Source organism: Halichondria panicea, chromosome 8 (assembly GCF_963675165.1).
Source record: "Halichondria panicea chromosome 8, odHalPani1.1, whole genome shotgun sequence".
Classification (NCBI taxonomy): domain Eukaryota; kingdom Metazoa; phylum Porifera; class Demospongiae; order Suberitida; family Halichondriidae; genus Halichondria; species Halichondria panicea.
This window is the reverse complement of record NC_087384.1, coordinates 4573596-4599122: the sequence shown is the minus strand read 5'-3', so window position 1 is coordinate 4599122 and position 25527 is coordinate 4573596. Positions and strand designations below refer to the sequence as shown.

Here is a 25527-nt window from a genome sequence, read left to right as displayed (position 1 = left end):
ATCAATATAACTAGGGCTATGCGGGAGAAATGAGGATAAAGAAGAGCTACATGCAGTGCCGTGTTTATGCTTAGACCGAGTTCGTGCATACCGATACTTTTTAGTGTTGGTTTTTAGTATCAGAAGTTGTAAAAAGATACCAAACACGTTTCAGTTCATAATATTCCTACTCAGAACAATAGTTGATGAGTATACAGACCTCTATAGTTTAGAATTTGAAGATGACGATACTTGGAGTGATTGTGATCGTACTACAGGTAGTTCTAGTGTCCAGTCAAGCATGCCCAACATGGTTTATACGCCAAACAAACAAGTGTGAGTGCGGACAACAGATCAATACTATATTGCAGTGCTCGAATGTGACAAAAAAGATAGAAATATTAGACGGTTTCTGCATAACCTACAACAATGATACAGAACATTTTGGTCCGTGCCCATACAACACAAAAAGTCGACTATCAAAATTCATGGACGTACCCTCTGATGTATCAAAGTTAGACGAGGAGATGTGTGCATGGTCCTCTCAATCGCACAGGACTGCTCTGTAGTCACTGCCAACCAGGGCTGGGACCAACCGTCTTCTCTTACTACAAACAGTGTAAGGAATGCATGCCACAGCCTTTAGGATGGTTACTCTTCTTTGTCAGGCTTACAGTACCATTGACTTTGATTTGTGTTATTGTCATTGTGTTCAGGATAAATTTTGCCTCCCCAGTTCTGTACAGTTTTGTTTTGATTGCTCAATTGCTAAACACGATATTGTTTAGAAATGACCCATTTGATATAAATGGATATACCCACTCTTATTCCAGTTATAAATTTGCCGCTGATTTTGTGGGGCTATTCAATTTGGACTTCTTTATGTTTCTAATTCCTTCATTTTGCATCAGTGAACACATGAGCACACTTACAGTCGTAGCATTGGAGTACCTAGCAGCTCTATATCCAATCACTTTCACTTTGGCTGTCTATTTGCTCATTTCACTCCACGACAGAGGATGCAAGATAATTGTACTTTGCTGGAGGCCATTTCACAAGTGCTTAGCAAGGTTTCGGAGACGCTGGGAACTAAAAGGTTCTGTAGTGAATGCATTTGCAAGCTTTTTTTTACTATCCTACAGCAGGTTTTGCTCGATTTCTTTAAGCCTCTTAAAGCCAGTATCTTTATATGATAAATACGAAAATGTAACATACACTCTCTACTATGCAGCTGATTTCAACGTAGGCACCTACGTTCCACTTGCTATACTCTCATCAATCATCACTGTTACCATGGTACTCTTACCGGCAGTGTTTCTGCTATTTTACCAGAACCGTTTCTTTCAGAGATATCTCTTTTCCTGCAAAATCAAATGTGTTCTAATTCACGAGCTAGCAAACATCACACAGGGCTATTTCAAGAACGGCACAACACCTGGTACTAGGGACTGTCGATGGTTTGCTGGAGTCTACCTACTGCTGAGAATAATATTCATAGCCTTTGGTGCACAGACGTACCACTTTATTGTGTACCAAATGATCTTCATTATTACACCTGCTATCATCCTTGGCCTACGACCATACAAGAAAGACCGTTACAACTATTTTGATGCTTTTCTCCTAGTACTGTTTGCAATGGGGTCAGCTTGGTACATTTACCACGAGGCATTTAGGAATAGCCCATGGTTTTTTGTCTTTATTATTGTTACATTTATACTAGTGCTGTACATCGTAATGTTCATTTCATGGATGAAATCTTCCCTCACTAGTCGGTGTGGTTATAGCTGCTGCCACCGAAGACGAGTTACACACCAGACAGGATCGTCTACAGATAACGAAACCCTTCCACATCGTATCAGTGACCCAAGCGAATATGCACCGTTGTTACCAACCACATGATTATACATTAACTGCTGTTAGCGGAACACACAAAGACATGTAAATGCATGATTATAATTATACTTATATGATAATCGTATGATGTGATATTTGTAACCGGAGTTTGTACAGCAATTAATCCCGTATCAAATCCGGTCCAGTAATTGCACGTCGTCATTGACAGCGTGCAATTACCTGTAGAATTGTCCACTGTCAATGACAACGTATTAATTGTTTTCGAATAACGGCCACAGCTGAAAACGTTAATAAAACTGCAGAGAACCTCATCATAAACGCTTATAAATCAATAGTTAATTAAGTATAATTAATAATATATAATTATATATAATTATAAGTATATAATATGTTCAGGTTTACTATCATAAACCCCGACTGATATATATGTCCCATCAGGTTGGCTGATTGGCTGCTATAATATGCATCCAGCCTATATAAGCTTGCATGACTACCATGCACATAGCAACACTATATTGACAAGAAGACAACTAGGAAAATAGCTTGTCCACACCAGGGCCCTGTCCACACTCAAAGTCTTGCGCAATTGCCCAGCCTGGACAGAATAATTATAAGCAGCCAGTCCCTCCCTCCAAGCAAACGGTACAGCGCCACCCCTCCTCTCTGTCAAAATAGACCTGTTGCATAAGCGATTGTAGTGATCTATAGCTATAGACAGATAGACTGATACACTTTAGCTGTAGCTAGGATTATACTATAGATCAACACACGATTCCAAAACACTGATCAAAACAAGAGAGCATACAGAGACTGAAGAAAACCAGTTCAAACCGAAAGTGAATCACAAAATAAACAATCCAAAATATTCTCTGGATTACATAACAAAGGGTAAGAGATTACATAACTAAGGATAACTATATAATAACAACACATAATAATCATATTAAATATTGTAAAGTCAGGATACCACAGCGATGGAATGTGCTAAGCTGGTAATTACCGTGTGACGTCATAGCTGGATGCCGTCATAACACTCTAATACTTGTGAGCGAAAGCATAACATGGCGATCGAGAGATTAGCACAGCACAGCTTGCAACACTTGTTAAATCCATAATTATGACCTACGACAAAGGTGCTATTCATAGCAATAAAATCAGGAATAGCAATTGCACATTGTCAAGTCAACTATACTCCCTTGACAATTCTGCAGTTGCTTCTGAATAACGCTAGAATATCACCATAGACGCTGTGATACCTCAGTGTAAATTACCGTAATAATTTTTGTGGGACAAAATATTCGTGGTTTTGACCACGAATATTTACCCACGAATGAAGCGACCTTGCCTACCTTTACCTGCAGTGCAAGCTCCCACCACAAAAATATTACCCACGAAATGTCTCAATATTGCTGAACCACAAATATTTTGTCCCCCGAAAATTGCCCGCTATACGGTAGGTACGTCTAACCAAAAAAGACGTACACGAAATGCAGTACAGTGCAAAAGAGTGATAATTAATTGACCATGACTGTTGATAAAAAAGATGAAAACGTCTATTGCATGATTGCTGCTTGTTTTGGTAGCTATAGTGATCTGGTGCAGAGAAAAGTTTTTGTGCAATAATTGAAGAACCTAAAACGACCTTCAACGAAAGTAAAACTAAGAGAATTATCAAATCAATCCAAGAAAAAAGAAAACAAGCTAGTACCAAAACTCTTGCTTGTGCTCAAATTGCAACCGTTGGACAGTTATAGAGCGGTAACTTAACACAACTACGTACTGTATCATATACTGCTGGGCATATGCATGCAGGGCTAAATATAGGAGGGGGGGGGGCCAACAGACTACAGGTTCGCCCCACATGGGATTACTATTATTTTAGGCCAATAATACATTTTGTTATGGCCTGTGACACATCAACCAAACAGAGATCTTGTCTTAATACTCTACCACAATAATTATTACAAAAGTAATCACAGGATGAACTTCTACTCTTTCTGTTCACAATTCACTATTATTTTGTATAAATAAAGGGAGCGATTCCAAAGCGATTTTCATTTGCTCAGGTTGCTGTGTTTTGTCGTTTGGGAAAAGATTTGCTCTATAACGATGCAGTAGCCACGGGAATAGACACATCTATAATTATAAGCTGACTCATAGCTCAAACTGTTGCCGATGAATTTTTAATTACAATATTGTGTTATCGGTGCAAAACTTTCATTCTACAATACTGTACTTCATAAAACCCTAGATGTCAGGCACACGTATATCTGGCTTGGCCCAGGGTGTCATACAGGCCGGGAGGATAGGCTCAAATTCCCCCTAAAATGTGCATTCAGGTACCAGTTGTATGACTGAGTGTATATATGCAAAGGCAACCCCAAAACCCACCAGAATTCACCAAGACTACCTAATTAACAACAATTTTCCAAGTGGCCATGCTGCCCCTGGGTTCCCCTAGCCGGCGACAGACTCCGCATGCCTTTATTGCCTTTAAAATCCTGTAAATACCCTGCTTGTCCCCAATTTTTCTGAAATGTGACTTTAGCCCCCCTGAATTTGATTCTGTATGAAGGCCTGACATGCACACCAAGGCATAATGATTAGTATATTATTTGTGCAATAAGGGATTAATAGCACTCATAACATTTATTACTACTGCAAAATGCTAAAATTAAGGTACCAAAATGGTGCCAATCCTACATGTACATGTAGTTAAAGCCAGTAACACTAGAAGAAAAAGCATCGCCATTTCAACAGTGGCTACATGTACATACATGCATGCATGGGCTAATCATATATAGGGAGAGCTGCACACACCTGTCATCTGCTGGAGCGAGGTAGACCTTTGACCCCTCCAGCAATGTGAACAAAACTGACAGAGCTCCACCTCGACACTAAACGGGTGTGGAGAGCATTCGTTATGAAAATAAATACACAAACAACGTATTTTCGCTACAAAACTATACAGTGTAATACTGAAGGTACGGAGATTCCAGATTGACAATTTTTATTGCACAAACTACGAAACAGGTATTGAAAAAATGATGTATAGACACAAGCCAACATGTTCACATACAAGTTATAGTTAATCGCCTCCCATTTCAATAACCGTCTAGTGAGATACTGTTAGGTATACATTTGGCAAGGCAGTAGATATCTCACCTTAGGCAGTGGGTCTTTGAGGACGCATGTCATTAGAGAGGGGGGTGAGTTTGGGGGGCGTGGTCCATCAGGGAGGAACGTCAGCCCAAACGAGAACTTAGTGTGAGTGTCCAAACTCTATACACAGCAATGAGAAGTGGACATAAAATTTACGTTTTGTATAGGCCACATTTGGGTTCTTGTACGTAATTAATACAAGTTCAGGATTGAGAAATTTCAATACTATTAGGAGATTTGACGAGACCGAAACAGAAATGTATACAATACTCACCTTGAAGACAGCAGTGAGACACGAGAAGGCCAGGTGTCGAATCTTGCCGTGCACTACCTTGATCTGACTAGGAGCTGGCTCACTGTCCGATACGTCACTCTCGGAACTGGACCACGAACAGCCACGGCCACCAAAACTAACAGAAGGGCGGAGTTTCACGTGATCACCCAACGAGGCTTCTCCATCACTAGACTCATGACTACGTCCAATTTTATTCGTATGTTTCTGATCTTTGGCTCGTTTTTGCCTCCTCCTCGGCTGAGGTCCAGCGATTATTTGTGGCCTCTGTTTTGGGGAGGGTGGTGGTGGTGTGACAATTTTAGGGGATTGAACGACAGGTAGCGCCAACGGGAGGGCCGCCTGAAGAGTGTGTGGTTGTCCGGGGAGACCGAGTGTCATGGCTGCCCTGAGGACGGCTAGGAGATTAGTGAGGTGGGGAGAGGACTGGAGGACGGGGGAGCGAGAGAGGAGTGCCTGGAGACACTTGAGTTGGGAGAAAACCAACTGGAGGAGAGGGGGGGTGTCGTTATGACTACTGTTATTGTAACAGTACGTCAGACGAAGTACATTTGTAAGAGGATGGCGTATCTCACAGATTGCAAACACACAACACATGATGTTTTGCCAATTTAAATAGAATAGATTAACAATACTTTACTTTGGCTAGATCAAAGTGCACATTCTTAGCTACATGTAGGTACTGTTTTGAGATCTTTCGCCGGTATTGGTTATATTTTCAGAACGGACTAAAAATGTCTAGCCAATCAAAATCAACACTGAGGTACAAGCATGCATACCTTTATCTGCAGCAGTGTGTCAGTCTCTTTTGTAGGGGAGAGAAATGCTGAGAGGAGGAGCTCCAACAGTTGGGGAGTAGAGACACCCTTGAAATCCTTGTCCTGACACAAGGTGCTAATGTAGTTCAGGGCTGCCCTCTGCACATCGACGGAACCCGTTGTTGCCATGTTAACCACAGTCCCTGACGATTCAAGGAGCGTTTTAACATCCTGTAAAACAAAACAAAAGTGTAAAGTAGGAAATCATGAGGGTCTTAAGAAATCTCCTACATGCTAGGAATAAACACAAAAACATAAAATAATATTGGCGGACCAATTAAAGGTATGTGGGAAGGATTGAATTCGTCAGAGTTCAAGTCACTAGAGTTTCAGTTAGTTAGTATAATTATTACAGACCTGTGATTGACAGTGTGTGGTACCGGCCTGAGCGAGTGCAGCACAGGCGTAGAGCAGCTCTGTGGGGGGTCTCACTGAGGTGAGTCGTGACAGGAACACAGAAAGAAGACCCTCTTGGGTCGAAGACGAGAGGGACGCCTGAGAAGGGAGAGAGATATTGGTTTTATTAAACGTGTGGATTGCAGTAGGAAGGGAGCTACAGTAGCCTCAATTCAAGGCAGCAAGGAATGGAGAAAAAAATAATTTTCTTGTGGCATGATTTGAGGCATGTAGAGAAGGTAGGAATAACAAACCAAACAGTGACGTATAATTATGAACTGATCTTAAGCCTCTATGTGAATACCCTCTCCTCTAGTGATGCTTTCGCTTTTTCAGTGCCCATAAGCCACAAAATGTTATAGTAACACGTAACATGGTCCAGTTGTAATGGTGTTGTTGATAATTATGAGTTCGAACCTAGGTTGGAATCTAGATAGACTTCACAAAAACTCCCCACTGACGAACTTTGGCTATGGCGTTTGACCAATTTAAGGGAGGAAAAAAACCAAAATTCAACAAAAGCAAGAAAACAAGCAGCTTCAACTTTTTCTTGAACAAAAATTATTTGCATGCCTGTTTTACCTTCTGATAGGTGATGAGGTTTGATACGAGTCGTCCCAGCATGACAGTGCACTCACTACTCAGTTCAGCACACCTTCCCTCTGCAAACTGCCTCAGCAGAACCTCTATCACCTGTGAAGAGCAATTCATAAATACATGAATACCTTTAATTACTGAGCTAGACCTAACACTGGTCATAGCCTAGTAATAACTATAGGGGAAGATTTATTGTGAGAATGAATACTCACAGGTAAAACTTCAGGGTAATAAGTATTCCCGTGAAAAAAAAGTTGGTGCTCATTTAGAATTGGAATTTGGTGCTTCAATTAGAATGCTGCGTGGTGACTTTGGGCTTTGGGACACTTCCTAAAAATGGGTGTGGTATTAATTAGCAACGACCCAGAATTTGCTAAGTATAAAGAGTCTCGCTCTGTAAACATGCTCTTGACTGGTTGCCCTCCACTATAAGGATAGTATTAGACAATAATTATATATCTACAGGAAATGTTCCAGAGAGTGCATTTCCCAGCCTGTGGCCGGCCATGATATTGAAGGTTCATCTCGTAGCTACAATATCGTAGCTATTAATTAAAACACACACAAAAATTAATTCTAGATGGTGCTCAAAATTTCGAGGTTGCTAATATTAATAGAGCGGTGCTGTACTAATACGGTACATGAGTGCAAGATGTTGATACACGTAAATTGACAATCAATCAGTGATCGAATTCACCTCTGTGGTGAGGCCTTCCAATGGATACATGAGGGAGCTGAGGTAGCCCAGAGCTTCTGACATTCTCTTCTCTTCCTCTCCTCCATCCTTCAGCAGCTTGCCCAGCTCACTGGCTTTCCTCCTCCATGTGTCTGCATTTCTTGCAGCCATGCTGGATACATGTAGGTAGGTGTGGCACTCCTCTCACTACACCAATGTCAATTAATCACTTTCCTAAATATAGCTCCTTACCCATTCATAAAATCAGTGCCTCAACCGCCCCCACATGTAAATTAATGTGTGACTGTGGACACTTTATCGATCAGCACACAAGCATGCATGACCCTCAAGGAGTTAATCATTTTACAGTGGAGCAAAAAACACACCCCATAATTATGTACAAAATTAATGTACATAGACGTCTACTGAAAAATGTATGTTTTTAAAATGTCAGAGGATGTCAGGCGTGACATATGGACTGATAAACCACTAGTAGGTCATGTGATAGCCCTCCCTTGAATCAGCAACGAACCAGTGCGGGAACAGTGACTCAGTGGGGTTGGTATCTTGCATGACGGGTGTTATGCATCTTCTAGGAGGAGAAGAAGGTTACTATGACATGTGTTGTTGCCTGTAGGGGGAATAAGATCATTGCAGCTGCAATACAAACTTCATACACTCCTAGCTAACAATTAAATTCCTATAGCAAGTAAATTGGAGTGATACTTCTATAGTCTAGATTTCGACCGATCACAGAATGTGTACCTATATAAACATGCATCAATAAGGTTGGAAAATCAGAACACAAATTACAGGCTCTCAATGTAGCTATAAAATATATAATTACTGTATAACCATGCAACATTGATTATAATAATTATATTACTGACCACCCTTCACACATATACACATAATTATCTTAAACTCAAAGAAATAGGCTATCGTAGTTCTGCCTAACAGATTTTCGTAGGAGCACATCTTCCAAGAGCCATTTTGTAACGATGGTGCATATAACGTAACAGGTAGTGATCCCAGGTAAGCGCCAATAGAGTGTATTATAAAAGTTAAACTTTGCATGTATTCAAATTAAACCACCTTTACTTAATTAGATATGCAATAAAGTGTATAATTATTACTCTGTGTGAGAAGGCTGCGATGAAGCTCCTATGCCGCCAGAGGCGAGTTAGTACAGTGTGATCATAGATAGAAGAGAAAGGGATTGGCAACGAAAGCGGTTCATGTGATGCTTCTACAATAAAGTCTTCGTAGTAGCTCGAAAGTAATCCGTGTTTCGTCTCTAATCCGGGAACTTTATAATAAGTTTCCCGGGAAACTTATGGAGTCTATAATGCATGCGTCTCAGAGACCCCTCCAACACTTAAACAAATGCCCCCTGATGGTAAATATCATTTGGAAATGAATGTTGATCATCGTGAAGTAGCTAGACTAATTATATATAATACAGAGCGATTTTTCATACTTGTGTTAGTCTAGCATGATATAGCTAAGGTTCTGTCACTAAGTAGTGTGCTGTGTCCCAAATGTCCACAAATATTTTATGAAGTTTATGTTTAGCAGCAGAACTGATGCTTGTGGAACTTTTTATAGACGGCAAAACAATTCTCATGTTTATACTCCCACGTTAGAAGCCTTCATTAAAACTGCGGGGAAACATGGATTGTACTTCGAGGGTACTTCCGTTTCCAATCCCTCTTCTCTACTATCTATGGTGTGATTGCTTGAAGTCGCAATTAGGTGTGTGGAAAGGGGGTGAATAATATGGGAAAAGTGCCTCGGAGGTGGTAAAATGATCATTGTAGTCAAGCCTCATGCAAGGCAAGGTTTGCGCTAGCCCTTGACCCCAGGCCGATCCGTCTCCAATTGAACGCTAGGTCGCCTACTAGGTATTTTTCAACTTTGTTCTATTAAAAAAAAATCGGCCTGGGACCGAGGCTAGGTTTGCGCACGCGCATGCACTATACTAGTACACTGTTTTGTCAGTTTCCGTATGATTTAGAAGCCCCTATGCAGGCACTCCCGATCGTAGTAGACTATACTCTCGCTACTCTCGAGATACTCAAAGCAGTTCCTTTGGGCTTATAATTCTATAGACACCTCCAAACAGTCAAACTATAATTATTATATCACGGACACAAGGAATGTATCGAATACGCGCATGAGGATTAAGTTATCGCAATACATCCCGAGTGCACGTGAATTATGAAAATTGTGTGCAACTATCCATTGGCAACCATTAACGTCTGATAGCAACCGTGCAGCAGAGGAAAGCCAGGATACAAAAGCTAAAAAGAAGTTAAGACTGTAGGTTTTTTAGCTGAAATGCTGAAAGGTATATGTTCCCCCTGGTCCTGCTCACAGCTCCAAAGTTAGGTAGCCCTTTACCTGCCGTTGCATGTGCGCCATACACGATGCCCTTCTCTAGAAATGTCACAGACAACACACAAAGTTTCCCAAATTGAGGTATATCGAAAGCGTATAACCATGTTTGGGAGCGCCCCCTCGCTAAAATCTGTATGTAGGGTTCTTAAAGGGGGAGCAAAAGCCCCACTTAACTGGGGTTTGAAGGGGTCGTGCCCTTTGCTTTGTTTTCAGCACTTTCAAGGTTTGAGTACCCCTGAGATGTTTGGCGTGTAGCCGAGGCTGTACACTACATGATGTGTGTCATAGAAGTGTGATACAAGTGTTAGCAATGTTTATAATGTACACTGTGATGCATATACAGTCACTGTGATGTTATAGGCTAGAACATCAATTAACTAACAGCATGCATGCATTAATAGAGTTTTTGATCATTTAGCATTTGTTTTCAATTTGTTTCATCAGCTGCTGCAGCAGTTGCAATGTTGTTTTATTTGAAATCTGTAGCTCATGAGTTCGTCACTTTCAATTGTATATGATGAATGAAACATTGTGTTAAGTTTGAAGATGACGATACTTGGAGTACGTGATGGTGATTGTTATTTAGTTCTGTGTACCACTCCCAAACATTAATCGATGAGCGAGCCACTCTTAGGTCTGGAGAAGACAATATATTTGGAGTGCTTGCAGCAGACAATTAACACACAAAGTTTCCCAAATCAAGGCATGTCGTAAGCGTATAAGTTTCTCCCATGTTTGGGAGCGCCCCCCTCGCTAAAATCTGTATGTGGTTCTCAAAGGGGTGTACAGGTATTAAAGTTCTATGGCATCCTCAAGCATGGTTTATAAACGTCTCAAGCTCTTGTTGTTTCTCCATCCAGTTTCACCACTGTGCAGTCCACGTGTTTTGTGTTCCTGGTAAAATTAATTAATGGTTTTGTGGGGCCCTCAACAAGATTCTTTTGATTGCAAATTCATCAATCACTATTGAAAAATCCCATGCACCAGAAAAAACAACACTATAATTATCACAATAGTTATCACACATGAGTTAGCGTCATTCACAATATTGATTGCTCAACTGCAATCTAAACGAAGTACTGTACAACAACATTCAATTGCATTCAGGGCCACTGCTCTGAAATAAGATAAAGTAAGTGTGTCACTCCTAAACATTGCATTATTGATGAGCTACGTACTGTTGTTAAGTATGGAGATGACGATACTTGGAGTACTTGTGATAGTACTACAAGTAGTTCTAGCGTCCAGCCAAGCATGCCCAACATGGTTTGTACGCCAAGCAAACAAGTGTGAGTGTGGACAACCGATCAATACTATATTGCAGTGCTCGAATGTGACAAACAAGATAAAACTAATAGATGGATTCTGCCTAACTTACAATAATGACACAGAGCATCTTGGACGCTGCCCATACAACACAAATAGTCGACTATCAAAATTCATGGACGTACCCTCTGATGTATCAAAGCTAGATGAGGAGATGTGTGGTCCTCTCAATCGCACAGGACTGCTCTGTAGTAACTGCCAACCTGGACTGGGACCAGCTGTCTTCTCTTACTACAAAGAGTGTAAGGAATGCATGCCACAACCTTTAGGATGGTTACTCTTCTTTGTCAGGCTTACAGTACCATTGACTTTGTTCTGTATTATTGTTATTGTGTTCCGGATAAATATCGCCTCTCCAGTTCTGAATAGCTTTGTTTTGATGGCTCAGGTTATAAACACGATATTGTGTAGAAATTATCCATTTGATATAAACGGATATACACCCTCTTATTCCTTTTATAAATTTGCCGCTGATTTTGTGGGGCTATTCAATTTGGACTTCTTTATGTTTCTAATTCCTTCATTTTGCATCAGTAAGCACATGAGCACACTTACAGTCGTAGCATTGGAGTACCTAGAAGCTCTATATCCAATCACTTTCACTTTGGTTGTCTACTTGTTCATTTCACTCCACGACAGAGGATGCAAGATAATTGTAATTTGCTGGAGGCCATTTCACAAGTGCTTAGCAAGGTTTCGGAGACGCTGGGAACTAAATGGTCCTGTAGTGAATGCATTTACAACCTTCTTTTTACTATCCTACAGCAGGTTTTGCTCGATTTCTTTAAGCCTCTTAAAAACAGTACCTTTATATAACAAACACGGACATTTTACATACACTCTCTTCTTCGCAGCTGATTTCAATTTGGGCACATATATTCCACTCGCTATACTCTCATCAATCATCAGTGTTACCATGGTATTCCTACCAGCAGTATTTCTGCTATTCTATCAAAATCGTTTCTTTCAGAGATGTCTTTTTTCCTGCAAAATCAAATGTGTTCTAATTCACGAGCTAGCAAACATCACACAGGGCTATTTCAAGAACGGCACAACACCTGGTACTAGGGACTGTCGATGGTTTGCTGGAGTCTACCTACTGCTGAGAATAATATTCATAGCCATTGGTGCACAGGCGTACCACCTTATTGTGTACCAAATTATTTTAATTATTACACCTGCTATCATCCTTGGCCTACGACCGTACAAGAAAGACCGTTACAACTATTTTGATGCTTTTCTTCTACTAGTGTTTGCGATAGGGTTATCTTTATATAATGATCGTGAGGCATTCCAGAATATTGGACGGATTTTTTTATGGATTAACGTTTTAGGAATAGTAATACTGTACGTTATATTGTTCATTTCATTACTGATATCTGCCCTCACTAGCCATGATTTCAGCTGCTGCCGCAGAAGACAAGTTACACACCTGACAGGATCATCTACAGATAATGAAACTCTTCCACATCGAATCAGCGACCCAAAGGAATATGCACCGTTGTTACCACCAACCACTTGATAACATTTTTTAGCTGTTTGCAGAACACACGTAGCACATGTAGAAAAAAACTTCATAATTATGATAAACACACAGGATATTTAAACACAAAAATATGAACGACTGCATGCACTGCATTTATGCTTACAATTTACATGTACATGCAGTGGATGTTTATGGTGAGAGCATTGATCTATACAATATTATTATAGTATAATAACTAGGAAACTATCACATTTCAACTGAATTTGACTGAGTAGTCATCAAATGTAACTCTTGCATCCCACTATAGTATATACACATGCACTATTAAATGAAGTGATAAATTTACTGGCAGAGGAGGCTAAATTTGAGAGAGGTCACTGTTCGAGAGAGGCGTTTATTAGTCTCAGCTAATTCGACAACCTTTAGTTTGTCATCAAAAGATATTTTCACCTGCACAAACTCGAACTCTGCCATGAGAAAGTCTTTCAAAAGCACTAACAAGCTGCTACCTAGCTAGCTGTAATCGTAGATACCAGTATCAATATGGCTGCCACGCAATCTTATTCACCTTTGTCCGACACCCCCTGTCTTAGCCGTAGCCTCTCAGAGAAGGTACGACAGGCGCGGTGCAGCTCAAGCAATTAGTCAAATAATTATCCGCCCACGCCCCGCCCACATCGTATGTTTTTGCTGAGGCTATTGCTTGAGCTGCACTGTGCCTGTCGGACCTCCTCTGGTAGCGTCTACTGTGCTTCTGCTAGTCTCATAAATCAGCCACCTAATCGTGAGTCTATGTTTATGTTTTAGAGGGCAGCTGGTTCACGAGACTATGTTTCTGACATGGTTGGCAAATCCACGAATCAAAATCCAGAGAATGTGGCTAGAAGCCTATAGAGCTAGTTTTAGTCGTATTGCAACCGTTGAGCAGTTACAGCTAGAACAGACAGACACACACACAAACATTCAGCTTTACCGTATCCCTCGTGGGGCTACGCCTCGAGGCATAAAAACTAACAACTTGTTGTGTGGAGGCATCCATGCTGTAAGTACAGTGCTAAGCAGGTGAGCAGGCTCAAATGTCACAAACAAACCAACGGACTACCATCTCGCTGACCGCAGCACAGCCTCAGGTTAACAAACAAACCAAAGGACTACTATAACCCGCTGGCCGTGAGTTAATGATACTAATTAACGATTGTGACCAACCTCTCGTTTAGAGATTTGGTCAGTACTCTCCCTTTTCTAGATCTCGTTTTGCACCATAACATCATACATGCAGACTATATTGTACAATCAGTTGTATAACGCACCTCTGTGTAGAGTATAACGTTTGATTGCCGCTGCTGTGACTCTCATCACATAGCCTTCGGACAGCTGGTGATAGGCGCCAATGTATATGGACAACCTGTGCACGTCAGTGTATTATGCTGACTCTCTGTTGCCATGACAAGCAGGAGGCTGCGATGAAGCTCCTGCACTATGTTGCCCAGGGTAACTGAGTATGGGGTGAATGCTTGAGACGGTTGTGGTCTGTGTGCATGTGTGGGGGGGGGGGGGTGAAGTGAATGGGGTAATAGACTGTCTCTATAGCTTTGTTAGTGAGGGAACTATATATATACACTCTCGATCTTGACAGTGAGTGAGGTAGTAATTATACTCAAGTGGACTTTTAGCAGTACCAACTTTGATTTGATTTTTCCAGCAACAACAACACAGATAATTCTAGTCCTACTTTTAATACACAAAATGACGAATCGACTTGTCAAATCTTACTAAATTACTATATAGAATCATCCTGCACAATCCTATACTACATAATTAATAAGTCACAGGTCATACACTAGCCTCTTTCACCATTCGAGGAAGTGCGGCCTGGGATCGAGGCTAGTCATACACATGCATGTAGTAGTCTATTTGTAACACCAGCTTTAAATATTTATAGCTTGAAAATTTAGTAAGTCCCTTACAATGGGTATACCGACCACAAAAGGCTGGAGAGGGCATGCAACTCAGCATCTACCCACTCATCGAAATTCGAATGATATTCATGGAGTACTAGATAATAAGAGTGACACGAACTTTTTGCAGTTTACAGAGTATTTCATAATTATTATTTCTGTATTTCGGAATCTAGTGTAGCTAGCTATGGATCATGCTAGTGAGTCCAGGACTTCCAGCGATGAGTTATAGACAGAGAAGACTACGTCATCAAGTTTCAAACTCAGTGGGAGCATAGTGAGGAAGTACGTACTAGCGGCTCAGAGCACGACCATCGCCTCTTGTCAGGAGGCGTTTGCTTGCCAAATTAGAGCCATACCATTGCAACAGTCAAGGAGGTATGAAGTAACTGGTAAGTTTCATACAGCTACTTAAAATACGATTACATAACAGATGTGTAACAAGTCAATTGAATAGTCTGTATATACTCTACTTAAGAACTGAAGAGCATCTGCATCACCACCATGAAAGTATAGGAAGGGTCTGAGAGCGGCCCTACCTCCAAGATATAGCAGCTAATGGCTTCTGGGGAGGCACATGAATGTATCAAGAATTCAGCATAAACAAAAATTTTATAATAATAATCATCACTCTCTAGCTAGCTAGCTATAATTTATGCTCTGTACAACATTTTGGCTCTCTGATCGAGGGTCAAAGGTCAATCACGTAGCTAAATAGACACCTATGAAGAATTTCGATACTATGACGGCGAGTTGCATGCCCTCTTTTCTATAATTATACACCCTTGGTGTAAAGGTTTCCAATATAAATACACTTACTGTACCGTATATTGCGTGTACATTTCGAGGGCATAAATATTCGCGGTTTTCGCTGATTAAGCATGTATCATGAACACTTATACCCACTAATTTAATACCGCATGCTGCAGAAGGCTGCTATTCCACGAGTAGAAAACCTTTCTAACGGTCCTTCTGCGAAAGTTTATACCCGAAATATACCCGGTACGGCTGCATGTGTGCATGCCTACACCCGTATAATCATAGAATACTGTAGGTTTCACTGAATACTTGGTGTTTGTGTATTTTTGCATACCAGTATGTTCATAGTGTTGGTTCTAAAAAGAGATCAAATAAAAACACCGGATCTTATACTAACAATAAACTAACAGTACGATAGAGTATTAGGTTTCAATATAATCAGTGCTTTTGTAATTATTGACACTTTTAGTGTTTGCATGCTTCAGCAAGCAGCTGCATGTAGTTGCTTTAAAAAAAACACTAGAAAACAGAATAAACTAACAGTACGATAGAAATAATTCAGTATTAGGTTTCAATATAATCAGTGCTTTTGTAATTATTGACACTTTTAGTGTTTGCATGCTTCAGCAAGCAGCTGCATGTAGTTGCTTTAAAAAAAACAGAATCCTTTTTTATAGTTAAGCTTTGAAGATGACAATACTTGGAGTGATTTTGATTGTACTACAGGTAGTTCTAGTGTCAAGTCAAGCATGCCCAACATGGTTTGTACGCCAAGCAAACAAGTGTGAGTGTGGACAACAGATCAATACTATATTGCAGTGCTCGAATGTGACAAACAAGATAAAAATATTAGATGGTTTCTGCTTAACTTACAACAATGACACAGAGCATTTTGGAGCCTGCCCATACAACACGAAAAGTCAACTATCAAAATTCATGGATGTACCCTCTGATGTATCAAAGCTAGATGAGGAGATGTGTGGTCCTCTCAATCGCACAGGACTGCTCTGTAGTCGCTGCCAACCAGCTGGGACCGGCCGTCTTCTCTTACTATAAAGAGTGTAAGGAATGCATGCCACAACCTTTAGGATGGTTACTCTTCTTTGTCAGGCTTACAGTACCATTGACTTTGATCTGTGTGATTGTTATTGTGTTCCGAATAAATTTTGCCTCTCCAGTTCTGAATAGCTTCGTTTTGATGGCTCAGGTGCTAAACGTGACAATGTGTAGTAATTACCCATTTAATATAAGCGGATATACCTACTCTTATTCCTTTTATAAGTTTTCCGCTGATTTTGTGGGGCTATTTAATTTGGACTTCTTCATGTTCCTAATTCCTTCATTTTGCATCAGTGAGCACATGAGCACACTCACAGTCGTAGCATTGGAGTACCTAGAAGCTCTGTATCCAATCGCTTTCACTTTGGCTATCTACTTGCTCATTTCACTCCACGACAGAGGATGCGAGATAATTGTGATTTGCTGGAGGCCATTTCACAAGTGCTTAGCAAGGTTTCGAAGACGCTGGGAACTAAAAGGTCCTGTAGTAAATGCATTTGCAACCTTCTTCTTACTATCCTACACCAAGTTTTGTTCAATTTCAATTAGCCTGTTTAAGCCAATACCTTTATACGACAAATACGGAAATGTAACATACACTCTCTTCTTCGCAGCTGATTTCAATGTGGGCACATACATTCCACTTGCTATACTAGCATCAATCCTCACTGTTACCATGGTACTTCTACCGGCAGTGTTTTTGCTATTTTACCAGAATTGTTTCTTTCAGAGATGCCTCTTTTCCTGCAAAATCAAATGTGTTCTAATTCACGAGCTAGCAAACATCACACAGGGCTATTTCAAGAATGGCACAACACCTGGTACTAGGGACTGTCGATGGTTTGCTGGAGTCTACCTACTGCTGAGAATAATATTCATAGCCTTTGGTGCTCAGGCATACCACCTTATTGTGTACCAAATGATATTCATTATTACACCTGCTATTATCCTTGGCCTACGACCATACAAGAAGGATCGTTACAACTATTTCGATTCTTTTCTTTCACTAGTATTGGCAATGGGGTTATCTTGGTACAATTACCGTGAGGTATTAAAGAATATTGGATGGATTTTTGCGGTGATTATCGTTATAGGTATACTAATACTGTACATAATATTGTTTATTTCATGGATGATATCTGCCTTCACAAGCCAATGTGGTTTTAGCTTCTGCTGCCGAAGACGAGTTGCACACCCGACAGGATCGTCTACAGATAACGAAGCCCTTCCACATCGTATCAGTGACCCAAGCGAATACACACCGTTGTTACCACCAACCACTTGATTACATTAACTGCTGTTAGCGGAGTACACTATAGTACTAGTAAAAGTAGATACATGCTTAGATTATTTAATAAACAGTAAAGTGTTCTTTTAGCAACAAAAATATCAACAACATGCATAAACATATACTGCATGCATGCCATTGGACATATACCTTATGTACAGTGCTGCTGTTTATAGTGAAAGCTTTAATTCGGGCCAGGGGCTTTAAACCCTTGACATAACTGAGGATGGAGTGTGGTGGGTTATGGGGATATAATTCATAGTGAGCATAAAAGAACTGTACGTTTTTAGTAGCCTATATACACACTTACTGCATGTGCCCAAGCCTATACATAGCTTCACGGTATACATGCAGAATTAAACTATGAAGGGACATGTACTTATAATTATAGTCCATGCAAAAGTCAATTTGTAGTTTCTCAGGCTAAAATAGCAAGCGGAATGAGGCAACAATGATAAAATGACAATGATATTCAACACCCTCAATTTCAAAAAGCGAAAGTGTATAAATTTAAATAGTCATAATTATATTCATGACTTAAAAAACATACGCAAGTTCGTGTTTTTGGGGGGCCACATGATATTGGAAAGCTACCAAATTCCAAGAGCGAGAGCCTGAAAAACTACAAATTAACTTTGCATGGCCTTGTTTATTTACATACCAATAATTTTATAGGGTATTGGTTTTCAATAATTATTATTATGCCTCGATTTGCGCATGCTATTTTTTTTAGTATACACACATGCACACTATTAAATGATTTACTGGCAGAGGAGGCTAAAATTTGAGAGAGGTCACTGTTCGAGAGAGGCGTTTATTAGCCTCAGCTAATTCAACAACCTTTAGTTTGTCATAAAAAATTATTTTCACCTGCACAAACTCGAACTCTGCCATGAGAAAGTCTTTCAAAAGCACTAACAAGCTGCTACCTAGCTAGCTGCTATCGTAGATACCAGTATCAATAATTATGGCTGTCACGCAATCTTGTTCACCCTTGCATGTCCGACCCCCCCTGTCTCAGCCGTAGTGTCTCAGAGAAGGTACGACAGGCGTGGTGCAGCTCAAGCAATTAGTATTTGATTGAGAAATAATTATCTGCCCACGTCGTATGTTTTTGCTGAGGCTAATTACTTGAGCTGCACTGCGCCTGTCGGACCTACTCTGGTAGCGTCTACTGTGCTTCTGCTAGTCTCATAAATCAGCCGTCCTCTAAAAGAAGAGCGGCCTAATCGTGAATCTATATTTTAGAGGGCAGCTGGTTCACAGTACGGTTGGAAAATCCACGAATCAAAATCCAAAGAACATGGCTAGAAGCCTATAGAGCTAGTTTTAGTCGCATTGCAACCGTTGAGCAGTCACAGCTAGAACACACGCGCACATGCACACACAAACAGTCAGCTTTACCGTGTTCCTCGTGCGGCTACACCTCGAGGCATATAAGCTAACAACTTGTTGTGTGGAGGCATCCATGCTGTAAGCACAGTGGTAAGCAGGTGAGCAGGCTCAAATGTCACAAACAAACCAACGGACTACCATCCCGCTGGCCGCAGCACAGCCTTGGGTTAACAAACAAACCAAAGGACTACTATAACCCGTTGGCCGTGAGTTAATTAACGATTGTGGCCTTTGTCAATAAACGCCCATCTTGCCCATATATGGGGCGTGGCACTATGGGTGGAGCTGAAATAGCTCAGTGGGAGTATAATGAGGAAGTACCAGAGGAGGCGCGAAGCACTTAACCTTTGCTCATTAGGTCTCTAATTACCGTTGTGTTAATTGCATGCCAGTCTCGTAAACTAGCCGCCCTTCCTAAGTGAGAGACCTAGGAAGGGCGGCTGATTCGTGAGACTAACCAACAAGCTGAAAGACATCATGCAAGACAGCCTGGAGCAAAGAGCTTGCCATCAATAGAATCATGTCAGGGAACACTCCAAAACAACCAGCTATAAGAAGCCATCAACTATGAGAAGTTATATCAGGACCATGCATGTACCACAGCAGAAGAGCCTGAGGCCTCCTTTTACAATGTATATACGTATAAAGTGGACCGTACATGCATGCTACATGCAACAAAGGCCAGCTATTGAGAAGCCTGGCCAAAATCTCATCCGCCCTGTGTTCGACTGTGGGAAGGAGCAGCTCAATACTTGACTGAAAGTGGTCGCAAAGCAGCTAGGCTAAACGCACAAGTTAGTTTTATTCTCTGTGTTACGTTTTAATAATCCATTCTCGTTCACACAGTTAATGTGCATGTGACGCTCATTCAACTCTAAAATGATCTTGTTGTTGCCAAACCAGTTCAAGATACGACAAGAAATGAAGATTTTGATGAGCTCGAGCATTCTTCCTCATTAGTATTCACACCTGAGTTTGCCAATGTGGTCAATGTCGATGGATTGAGAATTAAAGACGGCAAGGTGTTTGTTATTTGGAAGTGGCAGGTGCTACATCCACAAGACAAGACGGTAATAATAGTGAGGGGAATTGCTGTTTGTTTTCGGCCAACGAAACCCCGGACTATTCAGACGCAGAGTCATTGGAAATCGATCAACGCAAAATTAGGTTAGGCGACAACAGTACTTAATCAATGTGTACTTCAACATTAATTTGATGGCCATACACCTTTCGTTGCTATGTTAGCAAAAAAAACCTGGGCCCATACGGTATGACATATTTGACCCACTTGAATGTTACAACAGTAATGTCATTCCTTATGAGGAATGACATTACTGTTGTAACATTCAAGTGGGTCAAATATGTGTTAATTTAATTTAATGCATTAATTTAATTGTATAACACTCGCACGACTATAAACAATCATGTTCTAATAGCATTGTTCACCGCTCATGTCATTTTTTGTTGTACATTTCTATTGAAGTTCGACCAAGTACAGCACTAACATGCATCATATAATTATAGCTGTTAGCCATGAATATAATGCTCATGTTATCTATGTCCAATTTATAAATAGTTGTGGTCAGTTATATTGCAGTAACTTGTGAGGGAGGAGAAGGATGATCAACTGGCACATTGTAGTATATATTCGCACGTACATCAAATGAAGGCATTTGATAAAACTGTAATAATTGATGGCAACGAGGGATCCATTCATTTGGGAGAACTTTCCTCCAATTTTACTTGACGGTGTGAAGTGTAAAATGTGCCCACCATATCTCTGAAGAAGCATTCCACATCTCACATCTTCAGTTGTGGAAGCTCTTGAATGCTTGATATCTCCTCAGTGCAAGTGAGAGAGATCTTTATAGCAGTTCACTCCTGTGTACCCATGGTTAGGCTCTTGAATCAGCCGCCCTTCAGGTAGGAAGGGCGGCTAATTCATGAGACTGGCATGCAATTAACACAACGGCAATTAGAGACCTGATTAGCAAAGGTTAAGTGCTTCGCGCCTCTTCTGAGGAAGTACCAGCGGCTCAGAGCACGACCTAGTTGGGCGTGACTCGACCGTCTCCTGACGGGAGGTCGGGTTGCAAGCCTATCTGGAATTTGCCCTATCAGATTGCAGCATTTTTCACGTGCTTGGTTATACTTCCGTTTGCATCTACAGAGATTTGAGGAGTTCTTGCAACTGTAAACTCGAGAGCGGAAGTACCTGTCACGTGAACCTTGGTAACAAGATTGAATTTTGGCTCATTCCAAACAATTTTCCAAACCAATTTTTCTCCAATAGAGCCTATTCATTTTTGTTAAACTGGGAAAACATCGACTTACATCAGAAAGCTAATAAGAGCCTTTGGTAAAGGCTTTGCACCACAGCAGGTTGTCAGCTGAAGCTATCCTTGATATTCTAATCGTTTTGTGAGCTACTACTTGCCCCAGCCTGCCCGTAAGCTGTTGAAAGTGTATCACTAGTCTCAGTAAAATCTCTCTTAGGCTAGCTCCAGCTGGATACACCGTTTGTGTGACAGACTAATAGTAGTAGCTCACAATTGGGCTCAAGGATAGCTTTAGCAAAGGCTTGCAGATAATGATATCATTATGCACAGCAAAGCCTCCTGTATAGGTCGATTTTTTCCCAAAATAAACAGGCCTAAAGGCTTTATTGGAGAAAAATTGGTTTGAAATGGAGCCATAATTACGTAACTGTTCACGTGACAGGTACTTCCGCTCTCGACATTACAGTTGCAAGAACTCCTCAAATCCCTGTAGTTGCGAAACTACATGCAGTATGCTGTGGTTTATCCACGTCATCATGTCGGTTAACACCCACTTGAGAAGAAGAATATTTATGGCAATGTTACATAATGCTGCAGAACAAATCCCAGATAGGCTTGCAACCCGACCTCCCGTCAGGGACGGTCGGGCCATGCCCAACTAAGCATGACCATCGCCTTTTGTCAGGAGGCGTTTGCTTGCCAAATTAGAGCCATACCGTTGCAACAGTCAAGGAGGTCTGTAAGTTTCATAATACGATTACATGTATACATAATAGATATGTAACAAGTCAAGTAATAATTGAATAGTCTGTATATACTCTATACTTAAGCCCATGAAAGTATAGGAAGGGTCTGAGAGCGGCCCTACCTCCAAGATATAGCAGCTAATGGCTTCTGGGGAGGCACATCAAATAACATGAACAAATTTTATAATAGTAATCATCACTCTCTAGCTAGCTAGCTATAGCTCTGTACAACATTTTGGCTCGAGGGTCGAGGATCAATCACGTAGCTAAAAATAGACACCTATTTGAATTGACGGCGAGTTGAATGATACACCCTTGGTATAAAGGTTACCAATATAAATACATTTACTGTACCGTATATATAGCGTGTATATTTCGAGGGTATAAATGTTCACGATTTTCGCTGATTAAGCATGTATCATAAACACTTATACCCACAAATTTAATACCGCATGCTGCAGATCGAAGGCTACAGTAACTATTCCACGAGTAAAAACCTTTCTAACGGTCCTGGTCCTTCTGCGAAAGTTTATACCCTCGAAATATACCCGGTACGGCTGCATGTGTGCATGCCTATACCCGTATAATCATGCATACTTGGTGTTTTGATATTTTGCATACCATAGTATTGGTTCTAAAAAGAGATCAAACAAAAACACCTGGCTCTTACTAACAATAAACTAACAGTACGATTACTAGGCGATAGATAGTAATAATTCAGTATTAGGTTTCAATATAATCAGTGCTTTTGCATCAATGACACTTTTAGTGTTTGCATACTTTAGCAAGCAGCTGCATGTAGTTGCTTTAAAAAACACATGGAAATCAAAAGAGAAAAACAGAATCTTAGTTAAGCTTTGAAGATGACAATACTTGGAGTGATTTTGATTGTACTACAGGTAGTTCTAGTGTCCAGTCAAGTATGCCCAACATGGTTTATACACCAAGCAAACAAGTGTGAGTGTGGACAACAGATCGATACTATATTGCAGTGCTCGAATGTGACAAAAATAGTAGACGGTTTCTGCTTAACTTACAACAATGACACAGAGCATTTTGGAGCCTGCCCATACAACACGAAAAGTCGACTATCAAAATTCATGGACGTACCCTCTGATGTATCAAAGCTAGATGAGGAGATGTGTGGTCCTCTCAATCGCACAGGGCTGCTCTGTAGTCACTGCCAACCAGGACTGGGACCAGCCGTCTTCTCTTACTATAAAGAGTGTAAGGAATGCATGCCACAACCTTTAGGATGGTTACTCTTCTTTGTCAGACTTACAGTACCATTGACTTTGATCTGTGTGATTGTTATTGTGTTCCGGGTAAATTTTGCCTCTCCAGTTCTGAATAGCTTTGTTTTGATGGCTCAGGTGCTAAACGTGACAATTTGCAGTAATTTCCCATTTGATATAAGCGGATATACCTACTCTTATTCCTTTTATAAGTTTTCCGCTGATTTTGTGGGGCTATTTAATTTGGACTTCTTCATGTTTCTAATTCCTTCATTTTGCATCAGTGAGCACATGAGCACACTCACAGTTGTAGCATTGGAGTACCTAGAAGCTCTGTATCCAATCGCTTTCACTTTGGCTGTCTATTTGCTCATTTCACTCCATGACAGAGGACGCAAGATAATTGTGATTTGCTGGAGGCCATTTCATAAGTGCTTAGCAAGGTTTCGAAGACGCTGGGAACTAAAAGGTCCTGTAGTGAATGCATTTGCAACCTTCTTCTTACTATCCTACACCAAGTTTTGTTCAATTTCAATTAGCCTTTTAAAGCCAATACCTTTATATGACAAATACGGGAATGTAACATACACTCTCTTCTTTGCAGCTGATTTCAATGTGGGCACATACATTCCACTTGCTATACTAGCATCAATCCTCACTGTTACCATGGTACTTCTACCGGCAGTGTTTCTGCTATTTTACCAGAATTATTTCTTTCAGAGATGTCTCTTTTCCTGCAAAATCAAATGTGTTCTAATTCACGAGCTAGCAAACATCACACAGGGCTATTTCAAGAACGGCACAACACCTGGTACTAGGGACTATCGATGGTTTGCTGGAGTCTACCTACTGCTGAGAATAATATTCATAGCCTTTAGTGCTCAGGCGTACCAACATGTTGTGTATCAAATGATATTCATTATTACACCTGCTATTATCCTTGGCCTACGACCATACAAGAAGGACCGTTACAACTATTTCGATTCTTTTCTTTTCCTAGTATTGGCGATTGGGTCATCTTGGTACAATTACCGCGAGGTATTAAATAATATTGGATGGATTTTTATGGTGGTTATCGTTATAGGTATGTACATAATATTGTTCATTTCGTGGATGATATCTGCCTTCACAAGCCGGTGTGGTTTCAGCTGCTGCTGCCGAAGACGAGTTTCACACCAGACAGGATCATCTACAGATAACGAAGCCCTTCCACATCGTATCAGTGACCCAAGCGAATACGCACCGTTGTTACCACCAACCACTTGATTACATTAACTGCTGTTAGCAGAATACACTAGCTATACTAGCAAATGTAGATAAGAATATCAACAATATGCATGAACATATACTACATGCATGCATGCCATTGGACATAAATTAATATACCTTATGTATACGTACAGTGCTGCTGTTTATAGTGTAATTCAGACCAAGGCGGGCTTTAAACCCTTGACATATATAACTGAGGATAGGGGTTTGGTAGGTTGTGGGGAGTATAAAAGTACGTTTGAAGTACGTGACCTATACAAACTTACTGCATGTGCCCAAGCCTATACATAGCTTCACGGTATACACGCAGAATTGTAAAATTTAACTAAAGTATATGAAGGATACATGTATACCATGCATTTGTAGTTTCTCATGCAGGCTACTATTCCTAAAATATATCGTATAGCGGGTAATTTTCGGGGGACAAAATATTTGTGGTTGAGCAGTATTTAGTCATTTCGTGGATATTATTTTCATGGTTGCTGCTTGCACTGCAGGTAAAGGTAGGCAAGGTCGCTTCGTTCGTGGGTAAAATATTCGTTGCATGCAGACC

The 25527-nt window shown here is 40.6% G+C and overlaps 1 protein-coding gene and 1 long non-coding RNA gene across 21 annotated transcripts in view; one reads left to right on the top strand and one right to left on the bottom strand.

Moving 5' to 3' along the window:
- LOC135340103 (HEAT repeat-containing protein 6-like) overlaps positions 1-7968 on the bottom strand; it is a 70020-nt gene extending 62052 nt beyond the window's left edge. For 19 of the 20 annotated variants that reach the window (XR_010396202.1, XR_010396203.1, XR_010396204.1 and 16 more), the window contains exons 1-7: positions 7796-7968; positions 7084-7194; positions 6463-6600; positions 6067-6276; positions 5270-5773; positions 4999-5115; positions 4654-4730 (exon numbers count right to left, since the gene is read on the bottom strand). Coding sequence is in view for 5 of the 20 variants with exons in the window: in XM_064536419.1 (XP_064392489.1) it covers positions 4654-4730; positions 4999-5115; positions 5270-5773; positions 6067-6276; positions 6463-6600; positions 7084-7194; positions 7796-7945 (1307 nt within the window). In the remaining 15 variants the exon portion in view is untranslated. Of the gene's footprint in view, positions 1-2308; positions 2511-4653; positions 4731-4998; positions 5116-5269; positions 5774-6066; positions 6277-6462; positions 6601-7083; positions 7195-7795 lie in introns of those variants that run through there. The other variant, XM_064536420.1, reaches the window with a different exon arrangement.
- A 7461-nt stretch (positions 7969-15429) lies between these two features.
- LOC135340101 (uncharacterized) lies at positions 15430-20723 on the top strand. Its single transcript, XR_010396199.1, has 2 exons — positions 15430-20239; positions 20292-20723. It is a non-coding gene; the product is annotated as an uncharacterized LOC135340101 (long non-coding RNA).
- Positions 20724-25527: the final 4804 nt, after the last annotated feature.